At 36.8% G+C, this 23,841-nt stretch overlaps 1 protein-coding gene across 1 annotated transcript in view; it reads right to left on the bottom strand.

The window, feature by feature from the left end:
• Positions 1 to 23,841, bottom strand: part of VAV3 (vav 3 guanine nucleotide exchange factor) — a gene marked incomplete at its 3' end in the record, with an annotated part of 139,773 nt that overhangs the window by 32,146 nt on the left and 83,786 nt on the right. Inside the window, exons 16-18 of the mRNA XM_010563444.1 lie at positions 12,376 to 12,477; positions 9,658 to 9,755; positions 998 to 1,020 (exon numbers count right to left, since the gene is read on the bottom strand). Of these exons, the coding sequence (XP_010561746.1) occupies positions 998 to 1,020; positions 9,658 to 9,755; positions 12,376 to 12,477 (223 nt within the window). The remainder of the gene's footprint in view (positions 1 to 997; positions 1,021 to 9,657; positions 9,756 to 12,375; positions 12,478 to 23,841) is intronic.

Below are 23,841 nucleotides of genomic sequence, written 5' to 3'. Positions count from 1 at the left end.
CACCACCTGGGGTCACGGCGACACCGAGACGGCTCAAACATCAGAGAGCACAGACGTGGTCAGCCCTGCGCAGGACTCCCTCCTGCACCCGCCGCGTCAGCAACGACACCCTTCCGACTCCCCGGTTTTAGCGACAGCACCAAACACACGCGTGCTTACCGAAGGAAGTAACGTACACGCTTCTACGCTGTTCATAACCAGCGTGTCGTTTAAGCAGTTAAATTACCATAAGCTTCTGATCTAAAATAGACGTAGAGTGTAATAGTTTCTAGCGTTTGAAGGGCTTCCTCTCTTTTGTCAGAGCTGGCAGACAAAACCCAACCGCTGTGCCTTTCTGTACTTCGGTGGAAAGGCACCAGGAGCTGGAGAGAAAATAACCCCGGGCAGCTTGCAGCCTTCTTGGGCTGATAGCAAGGTACGCTACGTGCACCGTGGTAACTCTTCTGTACAGGGCCCATTTACCGTTCTCTCCAGCTTATATAAACTCCATAACCACTGGATAGCTCCGCAACTAAACTCTTTTTACACGAAGAGGCAAACACTGCCCTGCCAACCCTTCATCGCCACACAGTCTGGTGTGGCAGAGACTGGGACGCTAGCGTATTACTGCAGCAGGACTCACTAGCATTTTAAAACAAAACAAAGATTACTTTTAACTCTACTGCCAGATTTAGTCAAGGAACAGTAAGGATCATCAGTTGTGAAACAACCTATGGTTTTTACCTGTAACTTAAAAAACAAATCTCCACCCCTTCCAGTGCTCTCAGCATTAAGCCATACCAGCTGAAAATCGACTCACACTTTGAACAGAATACATTTATAATCATGAATACCTTGTTTCTTAGACAATTTCTATTTTTCCACCACTCTAAAGAAATCTGTTGTTAAATGCAGAAGAAAAGCATACCTGCTCCAACAGCACGTGCACAAAGTAAATAAGGAGCTCTTATGTCACTGACAACACAAACATCACATGCAAAGGAAAACAAATCCTTACCTCATGTTTCAGGTTCCCATGTTCTGAAACATAAGTAAAAATTGGCATTATTGACGATTGTAAATTGTACGCTTTTTATATAGCAATCTCAGACTGTACTGTGTTGCATTAGAGAAAACACTGCTGCCTTCTTTTGCTACCTGATACCTGCAGCCGCCCCAGCAGCCCGGGGCTGTGCCAGGTCCTGTTGTGCAAACCCTGCTGCGCTCTCCTCCCCACTCATTGGTCCTGCCGGGCTGTGCCGAGCTGGCGAGGAAAGGCTCCTTGCCGCAAATCATACTGCACTTCCCAGCAGCGGCATGGCAATCTAGTCCGCTCAACTTTATAAACTTTTAGAACACTTCAAATATACTTCATAAACATTGACTTGTTGGGAATTCAAAAGCTACAGCTCTTCACTGCAAGTCGAGTTTACACCTTTTCGTGTCTCTGTCTTTTCATAGCATGCCAATGTATATCAAGATAAGATGAACAACTTTAGCGTCAAAATTTTTTTGTATTTCATGTCTTTAAGTTCAATTCAGCATTGCCTTAGTATACCACAGACTCTGAAGCCATTGGTGTTTTATTTGCCACTTTTGCTATGGATTTTCTAGTTCTATTTAAAAATGAAAAAAAAAAAGAAAAAAAAAAAAAAAAAGCCCTGGGGGGGATCAGGACTGCATCAAGACAGTAACACTTTTGCACACCCACACCACCGCACATCACAAAAGACACAAAAACAGGTATTTTTTTACATTTTTCTTTGAATGTCTAATCCAATAACAGGTATTTGGGTGTACCCTAGATTCAGGTTAGGTGCCTTATCAAAGCACACACAGCTGTATTTACCTGTGTGCACTCTAGCACTGCACACGCTGTTGAGGCAAAGCACAAACTGCATGTCTGGTCGGTACTTCATCACATTTGAAAACTTTTCCTGTAGTATCTTGTAAACAGTAAGCCATATTCATAGTAAATCAACTAAAAAGGTCTAACTGCGAGTAGATTTTGTTCTGCTAGAAAAAAAAAAAACATTAAAGTGTAGGAAAAACAATTCTTTGGCTTTCTAGCATTTTATGCAAAGATGATAAGGCATGCCAAGACGAAGCACGCCAGCTGAGGACTCTGGGCCTGGCCAGGGAGGCACAGCCTGTTTACCACTGGCAGAGCTCTCTTCTCACGTACGCTTTCAGTCACTATTTCCTCTCTCATACAGTGCACCAAAGACGCCTCATCTCATCATCTGCAGAAAACACTTTTATGAGTATAACCTTTCCAAAAGTATTAATTTGCATTTGTATAGCAAGCAAAGAGAAGAAAATAAGCCCGCCCCAGAAGAGGAGATGCACGTAGACTATTGAGGTTTTCTAAGGAGCCTGAGGGAGTTAGTTGCCTAAGTGCTGCTGAAATTCAATATAATTTTGGTATTTACTTTTGCAATTTGATATGCCTTTCAGAATTTTTGCCGAAATCTGAATGAAATCACCTTTTTGAATGTTTCATCTCAGCATTATGACTGACTTCGAATTAAGGGAAGTCATTTAGGTAAGTACTCACAGGAGGGCCAAAACTTCAAACCCAGACTTAGGGTTTTTCTTTCTTGTTTGTTTGTTTGTTTTTAAATGGCCTATATTCAGTTCTGCAGATCTCTTATCAAAAAAATGAAATGGAAACATCATTCTATCCTCCAATGGGAATGAATTAATCTGATTTTTAATGGTGGCTGTTGAATATTATTTTTATCTCTAGGAAATATCCCAAACCCAACTAGATGAATGAGTTCCATTTGGTGACTGCAGCATCCCAACACTTTTCATAATAAATAATTACAAAACTCTTTGATTAACTTTCAATAACTGGATTCAAGAAATCACTACACAGGAAGGTAATAAATACCCCCGATAATGCACATAAAATAAATTTCATTAAAAGGGAGGTGGGGGGATTGGATTAAAAAGAAAGCCCGAAACTTCGCCAACACTGACGGACTGAAATGCCATTTGTGACTTCACTATTAGCACTTCAGGAATAGAAAAATATCCAGTATCTGTATTTCCACATAAGAGCCTATTCAAAAAAATAAGACTTATTCTTGTCTTGTTATTTCATTACAGTTTAAATATTCCTATATTTCAGAATATTCTGTATTGAATTATATGAGAGATCTTCTTCCCAAATGTTACACAAGTACAAGAGCAAAAAAGCCTCATTTCTATTTATTTTTATTTTTAGAAACAAACAAATGTCTGGGGATATTTTACAAGGGACAATTTTAATTCAAGTTCCTGCTCATCGTCAATGTGCCAATAAAATTATCAAGCGAGCGAGTTCTCTGTTCTGACAGCAAGCTACTTTTACTGCCACAGTTCAGCACAATTTTTAGGTTTTTTGTTTATTCACTGAAGCCACGATACCATTGGGTCACATTTTGATAATTATATTTTACTACAAAAGCAACAGGAGCAGCAGCTGGCCTCGGTAAGTGAGGGAGCACAGATCGGAAAATAGGAATAAGCCACTCCTCGGGGATGCAACAGAGCAGCTGGATTTACATGCTAACAAATGGAGAATAAGAAGAATATGTATTAAACTACTCACCTTCCTATTTTAAAAGAAAATTCAAAATATTTAAAATGCAGCAACTATGAAGTAAGCCACTTTGAAGGAGCTATGGGACTACCTGCTCCTTTCCAGTCATTTAGCCAGTCACCGCATAATCAGAAGAAAAGCAAATTGTGCCCTAGAAGTACCATAGTGTAGGACTATGCACAAAATACCAAGCCCTGTAAGTGACTTTTGTTTAGGTTGAGCAAGAATGGCGAGTTAAACAACACAGCTCAACCTCTGTTGCAGTTAAATAAAAAATGGCATAACTCCAACGAGCATTCTGGGACTTAAGCATTTACTTGTCAGTTCTGTTGACATGGTAGATTTGGAGAAGAGCCAGCAATTTTGCAACTATTGATCAAGCCAGCAAAAAGGTAAACAGTGAAAGCTGCTGGTTTCTTTTTAGATGTCAAAAACACATGCTTTTTATGAATAATCTCTAATGTGCTGTAGCAAGCAATTATTACATAAACAGCATGGCCTATATTATTGGGCATATACATTACCATATGAAAGCAACTCTAAACTTAACCCATTCATATGGTAACATTTTCTTTCAAGTTCATCACACAGCTGAAGAAACTTCTTTTCCACCTAAGGAAATGTAGTACTTTTTCAAATGGAATTATCTGAAGGAGAAAGGAATCATGCATACATTAACTAAAAATTACTATTAAAATGACCAGTTAATGTTGTTCTAATCAATTTACACCCTGATGAGAGATGCTTCTAACATCCCCTGGGAACAGCAATATAAAGAAGAAAATTTTGTGGGTTTGGCACCATATTTACAATATTTAAAACATTTTCAGATTCTAGAACCATTACTGGCGGTTCATCTAATTGAAATATTCAATAGTCTGTGGAACAAGCAAACATTTGCCTGAGAATACTTAATTCAATATAATTGGACAGACTTGGAAAAATTCCAGTCTGGCAATAGAAATGGATTGTTAATTCTGCTGTTTTAGACTAGGAAACAGACTGGAGTTCTGCAGTATGTTCTGGGCAGAGTGATACTGTTCTATCAATCCTGAGGACCTCTGCAGAAATTGCAAGGGCCACAGAACAACCTGTAGAATGAAAGTGGGAATAATGAGGGAGACAGCTTCTCCCTTTGTCTACTAAAGGCGTGTCTTACTCACGCTGACTTACCAAAGGTCCCACTCTTAACCATTCCCAAATATAAACCCTTCCAACTAGTGGGAGAGCATCACCAGATAAGTAAAATCGCCCTGTACCTAGAAATAAGGCATAGGAATGCAGTTAAGAAGAAGAGGAGACCTCCAAATCAGCTGCCAGAGAAAAGAACAACACATATATAAATGGCCCTGTCAGAGAAATATGTGCATCCATTTTGTAATCACTGCATTTAAAGATTTCGTAAGGCCTTGTGTTTAAGACTGCACAATCAGACTTGAAGGACTTCATCAGAACATTAGCAAAAAAGAGGGGGCATGGAGGGTTTCAAATCGCAGAAAAATTAAGTGATAGGGCATCAAAGTAAAATATGTGAAAATGCAGAGAACTACTGCTACAGTGCAGCATTTCAGGGGAAAAAATATTTAAATCAATAATGACAGAAATGAGCACAGAAGACTTCAACCAGCACTGCCAATTTACAGCAACAAGGGCAGGAACAATGACAAAAAAAACCAAAGGCTAAATGTAGATATTTGGTTCTATTTATTAATTCAACTGATTAACTCTGCATCTTTTATTGCTGCTACTGTTGAACTGGCCTTCTTTGAAGCAAAACGTCTGAAGAGCTGGCGTATGTTTCTGTATAAGGCATAGCGTGAAAACACAACAATTTATCTTCAGATTTTGTCAATGTGTATCATCTAAATCTGACACTTATTAAATTTGTCATTCTAAAGGTTTCATCTGTCTTTGGATGTCTGTCTTTTGAATTTTTACAAACTGTGACTTGGAATGAAATACAAAAAAGATTTAATCCACTCAGGGAAGTTGTAAGCATCATTTCAGAAAGGCTAGCAAAAACATCTGCTCAGTGGTCTAAAAAGAAAACAAAATCTTAAACTGTACAAAACCAGAAAATGCTGAGGAAAATTCAAATGCCTTTAAGAAACCTAATGGTATATTCTCATTGCAGTGTTTGAATTCTGATCATCTCTTTTCAAATAGACCTCTAGAAATAGAAGAGGTCTACAGAATGGGAATGAAAATTATTTGAGGCATAGAAAAGATTCCACTTACAAGGAGATAATAAAAAGCATTTAAGACTATTCAGTTCAGAGAGTATACTAATAAAAGATCATGAGAAGTTATAAAATAGTTTATCATACAGAAGGAGTCAGTCAAGACTTCCACAAAGTTGCATGTTAAATTAAAAAGGTAATAAGGTCAAACATAACCAGGGTAAGATATGCAACCTACCAAAAAAAACCCCAACAAAAAACAAAAGCCAAACAAAAACTCTACAGAACTCACTGTTCCAAAACTTCTGAAACACAGTTAAATATTTCTATCAACAAAAATAGGGAAGCTATGCAAAAGCATTAACAAGACATAAAAACTCTTAGAACACCAAAAAGATAAAAAGAAAATTTAACAGGATTAAGAAAGTAGCATCATTCCTGGGCATTGTCTACCACACAGAGGATTTGCACTTTCCTAGGAAGCATCTGGAATCAACCATTGGCAGAATGACAGAACAACAGATTAAACGGACCACACATATGTCAAGGGATACGTATATATTCATTCCATGTCTGTGGCCGCAACTAATACCACATGACTGGGGAATAATAATGTCCAGTTTGCTAAAAGGATGATTGTGTTTCCTGTCCATTATACCCTGTGAAAAAGGCTGTAATAGTCCCCTAGAAACAAAAGAAATACATAGCAATACAATAAATGTTCCAGGCATTTTTTCTACTGTTGAAGCATTCCAGCTATGCTCCACAATTTCTTAGCTAATAGCACTCTCAGGCCACCTTTGCTAATTTCCCACAGGAGCAGCAAATGACACCACTAGAAAAATTAAATTTATCATAAAGTAATTTCTCTAAAGTTTTCAAAAGGAAAAGCTTCAAAATTAAAACTGTGTTAGAATTTTGTGCATGTAGAGCATACTTTTTCCACAAAATGCAGTGAAAATGTTGAATTTTACATGATATCTTTGTGTCTACATTCCTTTAATAACATTTCATAACTTAGCAGGCAAGGCAGATAACTTATGGGAAACCTCATTTCTCAGCATAGCTCTGGAAAAGTGAAAACATAGCTCTGTAAAATCATTCATACTCAAGTTGCACAAACCAGTATTTAACAGTCTGAATTGTCCCATATTTTCTGGACCATATAGGGAAGCAGGAACTGGTAAAGCTACTCCTTAAACCTTTCCTTACTCTGTGCACATTATGAATGGGCAGCACTGCTCAATCAACACTTCTTTCTTTAAAAAGGTAAAGAGTAAAAACAGAAAACAGTAGAGAAAAAAATCAAGATTTCCCTTCCTACTCATTAGCTGAAGTCCCTCATCAGGTAGACAGAGGACACTTTTTCAGCAAAGTAGGCAAAACCATTTGTCCTTTCCGTACTCATTCATTCATAGAGGAAGGGGGAGCATGGCAAGAACTGTAATTCAGAGTTTGTTTTTGCACCTATGATCCAGTCTCAGAGCAGGCTGTAAGGAAACCACAGCCTAGCACCTCCTGTCATTCTGCCTCATGAGCAGGTGGAAGATACACAACTCTTCTAGTTTGTACTAGAGCTACAGAAATCTGGGAGCCTTTGCACAGAAGAAAAATAAACCAAAAAGAGAAAGAGAAGTATGAAGAGCACAAAGATCAGAACACCTGGATGTAAGCTAAACACATAACACAAAACAGTATCTTAACAAGTTGCTTCCAATTTCACTAAAGAAAGACTCAGTACAGTATCATTTTACAAAAATCAGGGAAATGATTTAAAGGAAAATCCAAAACAACATTCTGCTCCTTTGAAGTTGTAAAATGATAATTTATTCTACTCACAAAGAAGCAGAAATGTGATTTTTTTGTTTTCTTTATTTTGTTCCATCTAGCAAGCACACAGCATTAGGTAAGTATATATGCAGGAAAACTGCAAGGAATCAGATCTTGTGTTATCTAGGCATTCATGGTCATTCTTACTGATACACATTGCACCATTTGTGTCCTCAGATCTTTGCAGAGGAACAGAAAGACAAGCTCCTGCCTCCTGGGGTGCCAGCTATCCAATTAAAATAAAAACTACAAAAGCAATTAAAACAGAAGGTGCAAAAGAAAGAAAAAAGTAGAAGTAGGGCTGGTTTATACCACAGAAGATAGCTCTCTTGTGAAGAGCAGTATGTGTTTGTTTTTCCACTCTATCAATTTAAATGTAATTGCTTTAAAATATTCAAATTTTAATATAATTTTAAATATTTATTTTCTGTAGAATATCCATAGCAGGTTCTGTGAAAAACCTCTGTTCCAAAAAGGATTTCAATGAAAAATACTGTGATTGCTTGTATGGTTTTCAGATCTACAAAAGATTATTTTTTAAAAGGCCAGACTTGGAGGATAGCATGGAAGATCTCCAATACAGGAAAGCAACTGAGAAAATAAAGTTCACTGACTGCAGCAGAAGTCACTACCTGCCATCCTGATGACTTCATGAGAGAATGGAGCAGGCAAATAGCACAGCGAGCCAAAAGCGAAGTAGAACTCAGGAAGCAACGCAAACAGGGACAAAGACAGAAACAAGCTTATGCAATTTTGAAAAGAACAAAAAGCTAGAACCAAAATCTTGAAGCAGCAGCTTAGTGAAGAGCAGTGGATGAAGTCATGAAGTAATTCAAGCAGTGGGAGAGAGATTATCTCTGCAACAGCATTTTGCAAAGACTGTAGATAATAATGTCAAGAAGAAAATAACCCAATGGAGGAGGTTGCAGTAGCTTATGAGAGATAGGAGACATGAGAAGCTTCACAAATGATTATGAAATAGTTCTGGAAAGTAATGTACAGGTTTTTAGAGAATAATTAGAAACTTCCCCAACATATACAACTACACTTTCCAGAAATTGTCATGTGTTCCAACAGCTTTTCTCTTTCAAACACATTCAAACTACAGGGGAGGGAAACTGGGGGGGGGGGGGGGGGGAGTTTTCGGTTTTCTCCCCCATCAGCACCAAATCATCTCTAGAAAGAAGAAAGAATAGTTAAGAACCTGGACAGAGGGAAGAGTCAAAAATGGCACTAGAGTTATGTGACTACCTGGCTGGCATGTAACAAACTCACTGCCACCAATTGAATAGGTACAGGGAAGGGAAGGGGGGCAAATGATGAGAGCTAACATTTGGCACTAGCAGTGGGAGATCCAGAAAATGTCTGTGAGAGAATTACAGATACAATACTGAGCAGAAAGGGAAGAGGTCAAATTTGGAGTCATCTGAGGGAAACCAAATAGTAGCTTAAGTCAAAAGAGTTCCTCAAGGTCCCAAAGAGTAGAACAACAACAGGGGAAGTGCAAAGTGACAAAGGCCAGGGAAGAAACTCACAGAGTACAGCAACCGATTAAAAGAAGAGGGGAAAAAAATGGTCCTTAGATGTGGGAAGTAAAGAACCATCAATCACCTTTCTATGAATATTGTGAGTGGACAGAAACCATGGAAACCAAAGAGATGAAAGAGGAAGCTGAGGCAACACAAACAAACAGCTTTAGGAGCGGAGAGGAAAATATGAAAATTGACATAGACATAAAGGGAGACCCACAAGGATGATAGATGATATGCCATACAGTAGGTGTTACATATGAGCAATCTACGATGAAAACAAAAGCAATTCCTTGTTGTATACGACATTGACGAAGAAATTGGGTTTGACCTATAACAGTTCTCTCCTGCTTTCAAACATTTCAATTTAGTAGCAATAAAAATCCCTATGAATTCTAAATGCAATTCTAATTGTGCTTATAAATGGTAGTTTCACAAGTATGTATGTTACAATAAACTCAAATTAGAGGTAAATTAAACCTTAATTATATCTAGCAAGTTTTATGTCCTAATTAAAAATGGTATTCTAACAATAAAAATGACTTACCACCTGAATTAGCTCTGCCACAGTTGTCTAATCTTCCTAAACATTCTTTGTGTGCTCCAACTCCACACTTAGAACATAAATAGCCTTGATAAAATGTTCCCCTGTAAAATAAAATTAGGTAGTGATACATTAGAGGTGATAAATTCCACGCATAAAGGAAATAAGAGACATGACAGAAGGCATTAGAAGTCATTTGCTGTTCTGCATAATGATAGTCCTTAATGGCTGGAGAAAAAGTGACAACTGACAAGCAGCTCATCTGCTTTTCGTCACTAGTAGCCATTTAAAAACCACAACCAGATTGTTATTCTACTAGTAGTCCAGAAGAACTATCTCCATTAAAACATAGCCCAAAGCAACGTGGGCACAGTACATGTGAAACTGTACCATTATGTACCTATCCTACTTCTAGATCTACACTTCATTTCATCTCAATGTAAATTTGCCTAGACACCATGAAGAATAAGATCCATTTCAAGAGAGTTGTAAGTTTGAATATATGTTTAAGCATGAAGGAGTTTATAGGCTATATGGCAAATATTCTTGACTTTATATTTGTTCATTTAAAAAAAAAGCTACATAGGCAGGTACACTTCAGTAAACATTCAGATCTGCTAAATAAGGGTCACTTCCCTTACTCTAAATGTTCTCCAGTTCCCCTTAAGGAATTGGAATCTGAATTTGAGTCTTAGGAAACTGATTTATTTTCAGTTTTCTGCTTGGCTTCTCTCTTAGGTACAATTCACTGAATGGCTAACAGGGAAACAGTTTTTTTACATGTACCTCTGAGCAATTTTGAGAGTTCCATCTACTGATGTATTTGCTTACTCTTCGTACTATGTGTCTCCAAGATTATTCTGACCAGTTTGGAGTGATTATGCATCCTAGTCCAACATGACACCTTTAGCTTCAAAGGAAAATCAGGTGTCTCATATGGAACACAGGATTGAACAAGCTAAACCTGAAGGGAGTGTACAGCAACTGCTATTAGTAAAGCAATTTCTAGGCTGTTAGTGATGAAATATATTTTTAATTAAATTCAAAAGCACAATATTTTTAAGTATCAGAATACACAAACTTAAAGACAAGTAAGTAGAAAGCATAAAAAATATTTTAATGCAGTCTTCCATTTTTATTTTTTTCCTTATTGCTACACAGGAATGCAAGATTCTCTAGATAAAAGTAAAGGACATAACTTTATCGTTCACTACAGATGCTTCTAAGACTAGGATTTTATCCCCACTTAAAGTTTAGGCACTAAGGTTCAGATTTTTTTGTGGGTTTTTTTTTTTTAAGTATTTACACATTAGCTTATGTTTGAAGCTTAAAATGACAATCCACTTTAAAAAGTGATTGAGGCACTTTAAGAGGCTAAGTCCAGTAGACTTTCAATACAACTTAGATATCCAGGGACATGTCTATATACCACAAGGTAGCACACTTGGGGATACCCAAGCTATCTTTGAGCAAATTGGCATGCTTATGCAGAACAATGCAGCATCATGTGGGCTGTGTCCTGAAAGCAAGACAGCCGTTTCTCAGCAACAGCAGTTAGTGCAGTAACAGAGACACAATGACTCAACTATACTGCTTCAAATTCAGAAATTAGCCCTGTCATCTCTAAGTTCAGGATGTCTGCACCTCTCTTCATAGTCACTTAGACCTGATTGCATTCAGGGGAAAAAAAAAAAATTATCTAAAAAAAAAAAAACCACCCCCACAAAATCTCTGAAAACCCAGGTCAGTCTAACTGTTCAGGAAAAAGGTTGCTAAAGGAAAAAATACATGACAAGGAGGAACATACCTGAGGCTATTTTATTCCATGCCTATGCTTAAGAAAAGAACTACCCATACTTCAAATGCCCTTTCTAAAACACTGTGGCTACATTTTTTGGAACATCAACAATATGCAACATAAGCACCTGAACTGGCCAAAGTTTACAAAGCTTTTGCATCTGCAACTTAAGACTATGAAATTTAGGTTCAATACATACCTCTTTACCATTGCACATTCCATATTTACAAAAAAACAAAGTGGCTCCTAAAAGATAGCTCAAATAATGAATGAGAAACTACAGATGTGCGTGCACGTGTGTGTTTCAGAGGAAAGAGGCAGCAAACATGGAACTTCTTAGCTTAAGTTAGCCTTACAAATCCTTGTTCATGAAAGTATTAGTTGTCTGCTAGCATTTCTGACCTCGCTTTGCAACAGCTATCTTCAATTTGTCTACATATCTCTGGTTCAGAAATGCCTGTTAATGCCTCACAGTTATTTTGTGTCTCACAAAGCAATCTACCCATATCAAACATTTATGAGCATCGTCATCATCTGATTTTCTGAACAAATATTCCATCTGTCCTTGTGACTGGTGGTCTACAGCAACGGGACCTGTGGAACAGCCATGGTAGTCAAAACTGTACAAAATGGTTGTCATTTACATAAGAAGTCCTGTATTAAATAAAGCAATTCACATAAAAGAATCATTATAAAGCAGCCTTCTGATAAGCGAGGAGCATTCTCGAGGTTTTGAGTTTTAAACAGCACTCCTGCTAACATTTAGAAACTTGCTAATACAACAAGAAATACTACATACAACTTCATGGCTTGTTTGTCTTGGACAAGTAAACAGCTAGCCATGTGTTTCCACATACTCCTTTGACTCAGATATTTCACCTGGGAATAAAACAAAATAAAATAAAAAAACCACATAAAAATGTTACCTCAGAAGCATCTGACAGACTTTGCAAGACGTCACGCGACTGAAAGTATGCATTTTGAACTCATGAAAGCTTGTATCTGCATAGTCTGGCCGTATGTTTGACCTAAAAAAAAATTTGAAAATTTGCTTTAAACCAATGAAAACCAGAGCGTAATGCAGCATTCACAGCACGAAATCTGAATCCACGAACAACTAGTTTTATTTACACTCTGATGTTTTTTCACTGAGGTGAACCAGAAATATGGACTTTACCACACACCTTGAAATGAAATCTAAATTATGATATTATGCAGACCTGGTCCTTAAAATACACCTTGTAACTACCTTAGCTGTCACAATACTAGAAAACTATACATCAAAACAAACATCATTTGGTTTTTATTCCCATTCAGTAACTAGGATCATTTTATGGACCTAAAGAATGCTCACATTTTCATTCTCAAATATTTTGTTATGTGGATGTACAAAAAAGAGCAGCTCATACAGAGAACCACATATTGAAAACATGAGCAGCAAATTTGGGACAGTTAGGTCACAATTATGCAGCAATATGCTAGATAACATGAGCAATTTCAAAAGCAGTTAGAAAATATTTACTGGGGTTTGGCTAGTCTTTCTTAAATATGTTGCCCAATGCCTACAGCTGTTGCTTCACACACTTAATTTAACAAAATGAAATAGAAGATCACTGTTCACACTGCTAAGATACGAACATACTATTGGCTTATTTCCAAAGATCACATTTATGTGTGAAGCACTGGTCCATTTACTGTACATGTGTTTTGTTTATCCTCCCTACTGATCCCTTTTAAAAACAGGAGTATAATTTTAAAATGACCCACTCATCATTTTATTGCACTGGTGACTGTTTGCAGGTTTATTTAAATTTTATTAAGTGATCTATTCCTTTTTTTGTCATCTTCCCCATTTCCAAGACTGGGTGTGGGGGAGGAGAACAGGAATTTTCGATTGATTTATCCTTTTTTTTTTAATTCAGTGACATCCCCAAACTAGCTTAACACTGTCAAAACCAGTAAAAATGAAATGCTAGGTACATAATTTAATATTAAGCTAGACTCATTCAGACAAGAAAAATATATATACAGTAAGGATTAACGTATTTTTAAATATTATTTACATTGGAATGCTTAGGATCCCATAAATTTCTCGTATCTTTCTAGCAAAAACATAGGACTGCAAGACGCATAGGAATTAAAATAGGAAAAAAATCCTGAGACTAAGAATGCAATAATCTACAACACTCAAAGGAAAGACCATAAGCTTTTCTGACACAAAAAATTACAAATTCATGCATTAAAGTTGGAGATACTTATTAGATAAGTTTCATTTTTATGTATTATAAATAACTTCTAGACTAAAACATAGACCAGCCACAAATTCCAATGAAACATAAATATAGATAATCATGCATCAATCTCTCCAGGACTGAATGAAAAGGCTTATGAAAAAAACATTCAAAGAATCTGTTTAAGTACCTAGTGTCAGAAAGGTCAGTCTTCTAATCCGTCTGCTGAAAATGAACGTGCTGAAAATGAAACTGTACTCAAAAAGCAAATGGGATTTTGCTTTTATGCTTGAGAATAACCTTACACTTAGTACTGTCTTAACTAGCTCACTAGTGTCTCTCTTCCTGCTATGATATACAAGATGTCAATACCACAACTCCTGCTAACTAAAACAGGCATGGATATCCATTCACAGCAGGAAAGTACAGGTATCGGGATAAAATTAATCTCAAAAAAGTAAAGAACTTTTTAAACCAGGAAAACAATGTATTATTTGGGGGCTGTTAACTCTGCAGAGCAAGGCCTGTATTTCACAACATGTTTGCCAAGGGGCTGCTAAAACCTCTTAGGCTACACAGTTAACTACGGACAATCCTGAAAACTCCCTAGAACAAGTTACAGTAATTACAACCCCAACAAAATCTGCTTTTTGTTGACCATTTGGTTCAGACCAGGATACCTTGCAAAACCATGTTAAAAGTATCAGCCTAACATGAAGAGACTCATCAGATTTGAAAGGATATCAAATTGATCCTAACAACCTGACCATTTTTCAAGAACAAACCAAAGAAAAAATCCATTCATTTAACTAGAACAGGATCACTCTTCAAAAATAATAAGCATAGTGGACGAAAAGAAAAAAAATTACAACCTCATACAGACAGTTGTTTAACACAAGCATATGACTATATAAATTCCTTTCGTATGTAAAAATTTTCTTCTATTCTTCTCTCAGGCTATGTTCCACATAAGATTGAAATACATGAACTACTGAAAATATACCTCCTATTAACAGAACAAAAATGATACACTGTGTTCATTCTTCTTTATATTAAAAATAGTGTTTTAATTTCTTCATATTTTATAAAGCCATTAGGTTTCATTTTACAGTCCTTAATAAAAAAAGTTACTCTTGAAAGGATGTTGTGGTTTAACCCCAGCCAGCAACTAAGCACCACGCACTCACTCACTTCCCCTGCCCCCAGTGGGATGGGGGAGAGAATCAGGAAAACAAGTAAAACTCGTGGGTTGAGATAAGAACAGCTTAACAGAACAGAAAAGAAGAAACTAATAATGATAATGATAACACTAATAAAATGACAGTAGTAATAATATAAGGAATGGAATATACAAAACAAGTGATGCACAGGGCAATTGCTCACCACCTGCCAACTGACATCCAGTCAGTTCCAGAGCAGTGATTCCCCACCCCCACTCCCCCCAGTTTATATACTGGGCATGACATCACATGGTATGGAATCCCCCGTTGGCCACTTTGGGTCAGGTGCCCTGGCTGTGTCCCCTCCCAGCTTCTTGTGCCCCTCCAGCTTTCTCGCTGGCTGGGCATGAGAAGCTGAAAAAGCCTTGACTTCAGACTAAACATCACTTACCAACAACTGAAAACATCAGTGTTATAAACATTCTTCTCATACCTAACTCAAAAACATAGCACTATTACCAGCTACTAGGAAGACAATTAACTCTATCCCAGCTGAAACCAGGACAGAAGAAAAAAAGCATAGTGCTAAAATGGCAAAGAATGAAGCTGTTGCCTCACAGAACAGCTGTCACAAGACCCTCCACCTTCTTCCAACCTAAGTTGTTTTATTGCACCTATGGGCTAAACTATCAGATTATAACGTGCTAAACAAGACAGACAATTTATTCAGATAAACAGACTTAAAACTTCAGCTCCCTACTGTATGCTAAAATTTGGATACATTTGTCCTACTTGCGTAGGTAGAAGAATATAAAACTGAAAACATATAATACAATACAAAATTTAGAATATCATGCAAACTTCAATTTCTCATCCACTATTACCTACAGGAGGACCTAGTTTGGTTCCAAGTACTACTCAGTTCTTCAGGATCACAAAAATGTATCACAAAGAGTGAATCCCTCTGTTTCTTTAGACCCCACCAAGTTTTAGTTTAGTGATTGTAAGATTCTAACAATTACCTCAATAAATTCTCTATCTAAAAACCTGTTCTATCTTCATCACCTACACATCTTTCACACTCCCTATCAATTCACTACCATCTAACTTCATGTATTACCTTGTTGGCTAAGGCCAAGCTAGCACAATGATCTTCTAAAATAGCTTTTTTTTTTTTTAAAAGACATGAGCCTGAGTAGCTCTTTCAGGGGCACACAGCAACTATTCATAAACCAAAAGGACCTTTTAAATTTAGCTAGCCCTTCCTTGCACCACTCAAGAGATACCATTTTCCTCCCTTTTTTCCCCAAAGCCACATCACCCAGAAGGAAAAGCTTAAGAATCCTTAAAATCAAAGGAGACACCACTGAAGTACATCAACCATAGATTAAATGAATCGAATCTGGAGGGGACTAGAGCCTCAGCATATTACAGAAGATCCAGTGCAGAAAGAGCAGGAATCAGCAAGGCAAGAAACATAACCTGCTGCTCAGTCTTTCTTTTTGTGCAGACTTAGAAGATTCTTCCAAGCAGTTGTCTCAAAATGAACAATGCCATTGCAGTCACTGAGAAGAATAACATTCAAGTATTCTTTTGTCTCTTCCTTTCTATTTCTAATCATTCGTCCTAATTGTCTTCAGATTTCAGGTCAAACAGGAACGGGAAAATGTCAAGTGTTTCATTTCAGTTTACACTTCAGTAAAATATATTCTCAAATTTGAGAGTCCATCACATTTCAAGAAGATCAGGATTTTACCCATTATCTCATTATTCTCTTCATAATGAAATAGTCTATTAAAAATACTAATATTTAGATACATTGTTATCAGTTGATTCATGTTAGACAAGAAGGCACTTCATCACTGCTCAAAAAAAAGTATTCACATTTATGCAAAAGCAAAGTTTCCAGTCATCAATATTCTGATAAAGGCAGGAGAACAGTGCAAAATAAGAAATAATATGCTCACTCTGAAGCCAGAGTCCTGCAAAGTGAAGCACAATATAGAAAGATAATTAATGATACAACAAAAAACAGAAAAAACTACACCAAAAAGATAATGTGTATTATCTACTATAAAAGTAGAGGTGGAATAAGGAAAACTTTATAGAAAAATATATATTGCAGGGCTAACAGCGGACAGGAAAACTCTTGCATATTCCAGTACCTGATCAGTCATGCTGCAATATGGCAAATCCAGTTCTGTAGTCACATTACACATCACATCAGATCAAGTCTGAGATAATCTGAGATGTATATATCAGTATATATCAAGTAGCAAGTCTTTTAATGTAAAGCCTGAAACTTCATGAAACTAGGGGTTTGATATTTTAGTTTTCAACATATTGTTCTTCAACAAATCAAAAATAATGCAAAAATAACCCAACTCAATACCACGCGGAAGTTTCCAACTAGAGATTAAGGGCAACTCATCTGTGACTGTTCAAGCCCAAACACCACAAGGACCGTAGGAAATTTTTTTTCCACAAAACCTTTCACACTGAATAGCATATACTATTTTTTGAGTTTTTAAATACAGTAAATAAAGCCAATAACTTCAACAGAAAAACAGCAGTCAAAGCACAGCATACAACTTTTCATAGTCGTGTCCAACCATAAAGAAGCTTTTTTCAGTTACAGCATTGAAGTCTTACACTGATACCCTGAGAACACAGACCAGAGCTGCCACAACACACTAAAGAGAACAGTTCATCCATCTCAAAATTTCTTCTCCCTTCTATTTTCCAACCTGTGGGCATATTCCAAGACATAGAAAGAACCTCAGTATTAGGTCAATATTAATTTTAAGCTTAATACTAAGAATATTTTCTTCTTCAGAAGGAGGATTTCTTGCCAGGGGAAAAAGAAAAAAAAAAAAAAAAAAGAAAAAAAAAGGAACCCACACACAACTGCATACATGATTGTTATAAAACTTCAAATATAGTGAAGCAATTTCTGTGGCTAGCATTAGTAAAGTCTAATTTAGAACTTAAACCGGGTTCCTTCCCTATCACAGTGAAACAGTCACCAGTCAAGTCCTCTCACAGGCTCCTCAGTCCTCCTTCCACAACAACTTCTACTAAGGGGTGCCCCAGCCTCACTGCAAATGAAACGTTTTATCCATTTCTGCTGTTGAACAATATTGATGAGTGGCCAGAGCAGGAAGTCACCCATATACCAGGAATACTTCATCTGAGGAAAATAACAACAGAGATTATGTTCCTCATTTTATGGTAAAACTCACTTATTTTTACAAGCAATGTGGGGAGTCAAAAGTAGTTTCCCTTCCCCTCTTCTACTTTTTCCCCAGGCTGTTTTAACTCCTACACTCTAGCAGAGACAAAATGTCAGGATACAGAAACAGAGTGAATCTGTAATTAGGAATTTTTTTCCAATTCTCTCCTCAATTCAGCAGCAGAGACAACCACGAGTGCCCTCTCCTGCATAGTGCTGGATTCCCCATAATCAGATTTACTCCAGTCACTACAGCAACGTCCTTGGGCTGCCCCTAAGCCTTTGAGTAAAGCTTTCACTTTCCAAGTTACTTGCAGAATATTAGTCCCTCTGGGACCAATTCGCTGCTACACCACGAACCCAGAGACCTGCAGATGCTTGTCTTGCTAGTCTCCTCTGTCATTTGGACGCACAATTCTTGTCTCTGCATCAGCCATCAAAGCCACCACTGAAGGAGCAGAATGACCGTCTTCTTCAGTCAATCCTGCATCTCTGAACAGATCTTTTGCCTATAAAGTTTGCAAAGTTCAGTGTAGACAAGAGTTATCTGGGTATCTTATTTGATTGCCCTTGAGATCATCAGACTTTGGAGCACTCCATTTTTGCTGACCTTACATGTATGAAATATTCCCCTTTTAAAAATACTTCTCCACATTTACTGTGCCACTTCTTTCTATTGACTCTTACTTCTCAGAAGAGTAAACTGATCATAGGCCAACTCTGTCTTCAGTCACCCACTTAATGCAACACCTTTATAAATGGTGTCAGAAGGTGTCATATTATCAACAGTCCCCCACAAGCTTTTGCAGTCAGAATTCATTCTAGTAATAATCTTTGCCTAGATTAATGGCACAGCTGACCACAGAATAATGCTATAGATAGCCCAAAATTATCTTGTCAGACAAGACATCTAGATGCCTATTCTTATATCTATAGAATAAGGAATACATTCTCTCTACTATCTTACCTCAAAATGCCAAAATAATTGTGCACATGAATAAAATGAAACAGTTTAAGCTACAGTTTTCTAACACTTTTGTATAGCGGTTGGGATAACAGTTCAAAAACTTAAAGTAATTCTTAACCCTCAAGACACCAACATGTCACAATCAAAACATTAATACTTAAATCAAAATAAAGCAATGAACCTTGGCAACCTTGACATATCAGACAGTGTAAGTTCGATACCTCATTTTACAAAACTGAACTTTGATCATCTTGGGTCTAAAGCGTTTCCAAAATGCATACTGCAATGAAAAGTGTACATCATCAATATCAAGCAGCTTAGGTAGGATTTGTTACTGTCATTTCCTTACTTAATCAAAACTACAATCTGATGGGAAAACAAAGATCAGAATGTGTCTGAATAGCAATAGCATTTGACTACCTTATAGCAACACTTTAATTTAGCAGCATTCTTACATTCATGTTTGTTTCCAACAACAAAAACTATACAGAGTGCCTTTCACAACAGGTTGGACTAAACATATGAATTGTAGTTTCTTCAATGGGCTAGACACAAATATGCTTCCTGTTGCTGTCAGTTTAAACTTCCTCCACACAATTAAGGCTTACAAAATAAAATGCACCAGAAAACCACTGAACTTTCAGCCACAAAACTCCATCTTACCTCTCTACTAAATACATAATTACTACAGATAACATGTCCTAAGAGAATAAATAAAAGGCTAAGAGATAGTTTACTATAGCTCCTTCCTTTTCCCATGTGGAGAATAAGTGCATTAAAATCCCAGTCTTCATTTCCAGAAAGGCCATATTTCTAGAGATAGAAACAATGAAAAAGCCCTTATTTCACAAATTTTAGCATACTGAGTACATCTTCCCTTGGATGTTTTGCCCTTCAGATGTTTCAGTATTAGCCTTACAGATTTTAAGAACTATTGTCTCAAGTTTGTTTTGCATGGACATATTACTGAAAGCCTACTGGCTGCCAACAAATCTAACAAGAATATAATAAAGGGACAAAGTATTATGTTGATTAGCTTAATTAAATTCTTATAGCAAGTTTAAATTTTAAATAGGAAATTAATGAAATGCAAATAACACTGCCTCTACTGAAAAAGAGCATACAAAAGAAAAGAGGTGGTATTATAAAAACGTAAAGAGTAGAAGCAATTAGATTCTGCAGTCTTTGGCTCCTGGTTATGGGTGTCAATCTCCTAGCACAGCACTAGCAACAAAAAGGCATCCAGCAGCAGAGAGCACTGGAAGACTACCATCTTGTGGCTTCATATTCTGCAAGGAGTTAAAGGAAGGAGACTTCAGAACACAGCACAAAGAAAAATTCTCCTCTTTCTTTTATTCTAAATCTATTTACTATTACCTTTAATGCTACCAGTTAGAAACTGTAGTTTAAACAACCTGCCTGCAAGGTCCACTGCTGTCCTCCACTAGTGGCCAGTTCTTCTGTATTTCTTGCTGTATTTTGAAGGGCATTTCTTTTAATTGCTTCCTTGGCAGCTTTTCAATACTACCTTGACTTTGCCAATTAAGACCTGTACAGATTCCCCCCCTCCCTGGGTCTAGGCCACCAAGAAGGTGTTGCTTAAACCCATTACAAACATTTCAATTAACGTTGAAAAATTGCTTCTCTGGAGTACTTAATTAACAACTCAACTTTTCCTTCCCAGACTTCACATATTTTTAAACTGAATTTATTTTTTCTTAAACTGGAAGGAAAAATGTATCACAGGAAGAAAAAAAAAACTGAAAAATGTTTGCTATTCCTTGGATATATGCACATCATTTTTCCACCACAAAAAGCACATACACACTTAATTGCAGGAATTGCAGCACATACAGGAAAATAAAGAAAAAATACATCACAAAGAGAAATGCAAAGGTAACCCTTTGCAAATGGATCAAGAAAGCTCCTTTCAAAAGTGAATTAGCTGCATAACGAGAGCAGGTGCTGACCTAGACACTGTTGAGTAGATCACTACTTCTGTTAAATACAGAGAAATCAAAGGCATTGTAAACACTGACTGAATCAAGCCATTCTTCTCAGGGGACTGATGATAAACCTCACAGGTATCATTTAAGCCCAGAGATGTTCCTCCAGATTGTCATAACTCAGTGGGGCGGTCAACTTGGATAGAAAACAAACCTTCTCTTTCCCCAGCAGCAATGTCACAAGCATGTTTTTCTGAGTGACCTGAACAGCAACAAATGCCCAGATCTGGATGCTCTTTGGTTGGGAACAGGCTGTCCAGCAGAGTCACAGGCTCTCCATAACAGCACAGTGAGACAGCTGCCCTTTCTTTGGCGTTGACAGTTTTCCCCAAAAACGGAAAAACATGCTAAGAAGTTCTAATGATACTTCTTTTTTTTGGTTTTGACTCATTTTTCAGAAATGCTATTTAGGTTAGGTTTTGAAGATCTTTTTCTCATATCAGTCTCTTTAAGAAATGCAATTGTGTCACAAGAAATTACACAGGGTTCAATTGTATGTAGATGTTTGCAAGATATCCCATAATTTCAAAAGTGCATTATATTTGAAACTAAGTAGCCATTTCACTTAATTAAAACTTGGCTTTAGAGAACAGTTAATGTATGTATGCCCACTTGTGAGCCAAGAGGCATAACAAATAAGCAGATGCATGAAGTATCAGAAAAGGAGTCTGCAGTGAATTGCAACTGTTTTAAGCATCAAAAGAAGAAATACTATGGGGAGTTCAGATAAAACTCACTACCTTGAACTCTCCTCAACTCTCAACCCGGAGTTAGACCTTTGCATTTTAGAGCTGTTATTATTCTGCACTCCATGTTATGCTTAAAATAATTTAAAATGCTCCATACAGAACTGTTCAGAATTATGGACACCCTGAGCATGAACTGCTGAAGAACATTTTAAAGTGCATGTGACATGAAATCTGATGCTGTACTTATGCAGTATAGCCTATAAAGAAAATGGCACAGGTTAATACCTGAGGACACTGCAATTTTTGCTTCCAGTTTTACTTATTGTACTAATATTTGACATCACAGCAGAATATGCATCAATAAACCTAGATCTGCCATAAGTATTTCTAAGTTATTAATTGCTAACAGAAATTATTTATGAAGACATCGCAAGTTGAAATTCCTGTTTTGTGCCAAAGTGACCACCTTTCAAAATTTTAAGTACCTTAGAAGTTAGCCATGACAACTGGTACTAAGCATCCCAGAACATTTTGGAAAATTTAACTAAGCAATAAAATATAGCTAACATTTATCACATATTCAAATGTTTTAATTAATAACATGGACAGCAGAAGTTAAAAAACAGAAAACCATATATGTTACTGTCAAACAAGAAAAAAAGCTTTCAGCCAAACCTCATATGAAGAATTTCATGCAAATGTGGTTCCAAGAGATATTCAGCCTCACCTCCCTGCTCTGATACGCAGCAGGCTTCCCTTAGAATCCTGTTCCCCACAAACAGCAGAACCAGCCTTACATTTGCACTACCCTTTCTTTCCATGCAAAACATTCTGGCTCTGTGCAGCTATCACCATTTCAACTGATCACTTAATACAACATGCTGCCATCTAATAGAAAGACAAAGTAAGAGTGCAGAGACAAAACCACAAATAAATAATGCTTTTTCAATCTTTACAAGGATTGTATTATTCACTGTAAAAAGGTGAAGAGAGAAAATGGCATTCTTAAGGGGTATTGTCACTAGAGGTGGGCAATGCCATTTCACGAAGGATGATTTTGAGCTGCTTTGCTCCTGAGAAAAGAATGTAGAAATGCTGATTACTTACAGCTCATTCCCTTTCTCTGTTCCAGCTAGGCTATTATATTTCAGAATCATCTTTGAAGATGCCACTTACTGAATTAATCAATCAATCAATTCTCCACATGCTAATACTTAAACATTCTGGTTTGTCACATCAAAGAGTCTCCGTCAAGAAGACATGTTATATAATTAAATTAACCATATCACAAAGTAAATTGTGCTTTTGATCAAGAACACATAACTTCTAAGACTTTGCTAGGAAATTTGCTTATTTGATCATATGATGAGTGGCTTTTTTGAGATCAAGGAAATCATCTTGTTAACTTTTTGGAAGTGTACTGCATTGTTTCAAACAAGATAATGGCTTTCCTTTTTCCTTAACAGCCTACTTCCCTAAAAAGCATGGGAGATGGACTGCTTTGAGCTAATCTATTCCTGTATAACGTTTTTAAACACCACCTGATAGGAACAAAGCTCTGTCACACATCAGTATTTGTAAATCAAAAACATCGATACTTTACATACACTAATATTCACTGGCTGAGTCTTATTTGTGGAAGTTCTAAGTCTTACGAATCCAAATTTACAAAGTTGCTTGACTTGGTAATCTTTAAATATGTTATCATATATTTACACTTAACTGAAGACAAATGTCTTGTTTTGGAGTAAAAAATGTAAAAATAGAGGACGTATACAGCCATAAACTTTTAAATTACCAGACAAGCACCTAAATCTGCTAAGAAAAAAGCTAGCATTGGTTTGCAAGGTTAAACTAGGACATATGTTCATACGGCCAAAGTATCGGGACAAACATGTAACGCAGCATTCCATGTTTAAAGACAGAAAAAAACTAACACCTTACACAAAAACCAATATTTATATGGCGGTACTTTATTTTTATGATGTAGTGTCACTACAAATTTATTTCACTGAATTTTAAGAAACACTTATTAATTTTCACAGTAATATACCTCACATGTTGTAAGGTAAGTTGTAAAACATAAGGACTGGGAAATCTTTGATTT

Source organism: Haliaeetus leucocephalus, unplaced genomic scaffold (assembly GCF_000737465.1).
Source record: "Haliaeetus leucocephalus isolate CR32 unplaced genomic scaffold, Haliaeetus_leucocephalus-4.0 Scaffold166, whole genome shotgun sequence".
Lineage (NCBI taxonomy): Eukaryota > Metazoa > Chordata > Aves > Accipitriformes > Accipitridae > Haliaeetus > Haliaeetus leucocephalus.
The sequence above is the reverse complement of the archived record's forward strand: the minus strand, read 5'-3'. Positions and strand labels throughout refer to the sequence as shown.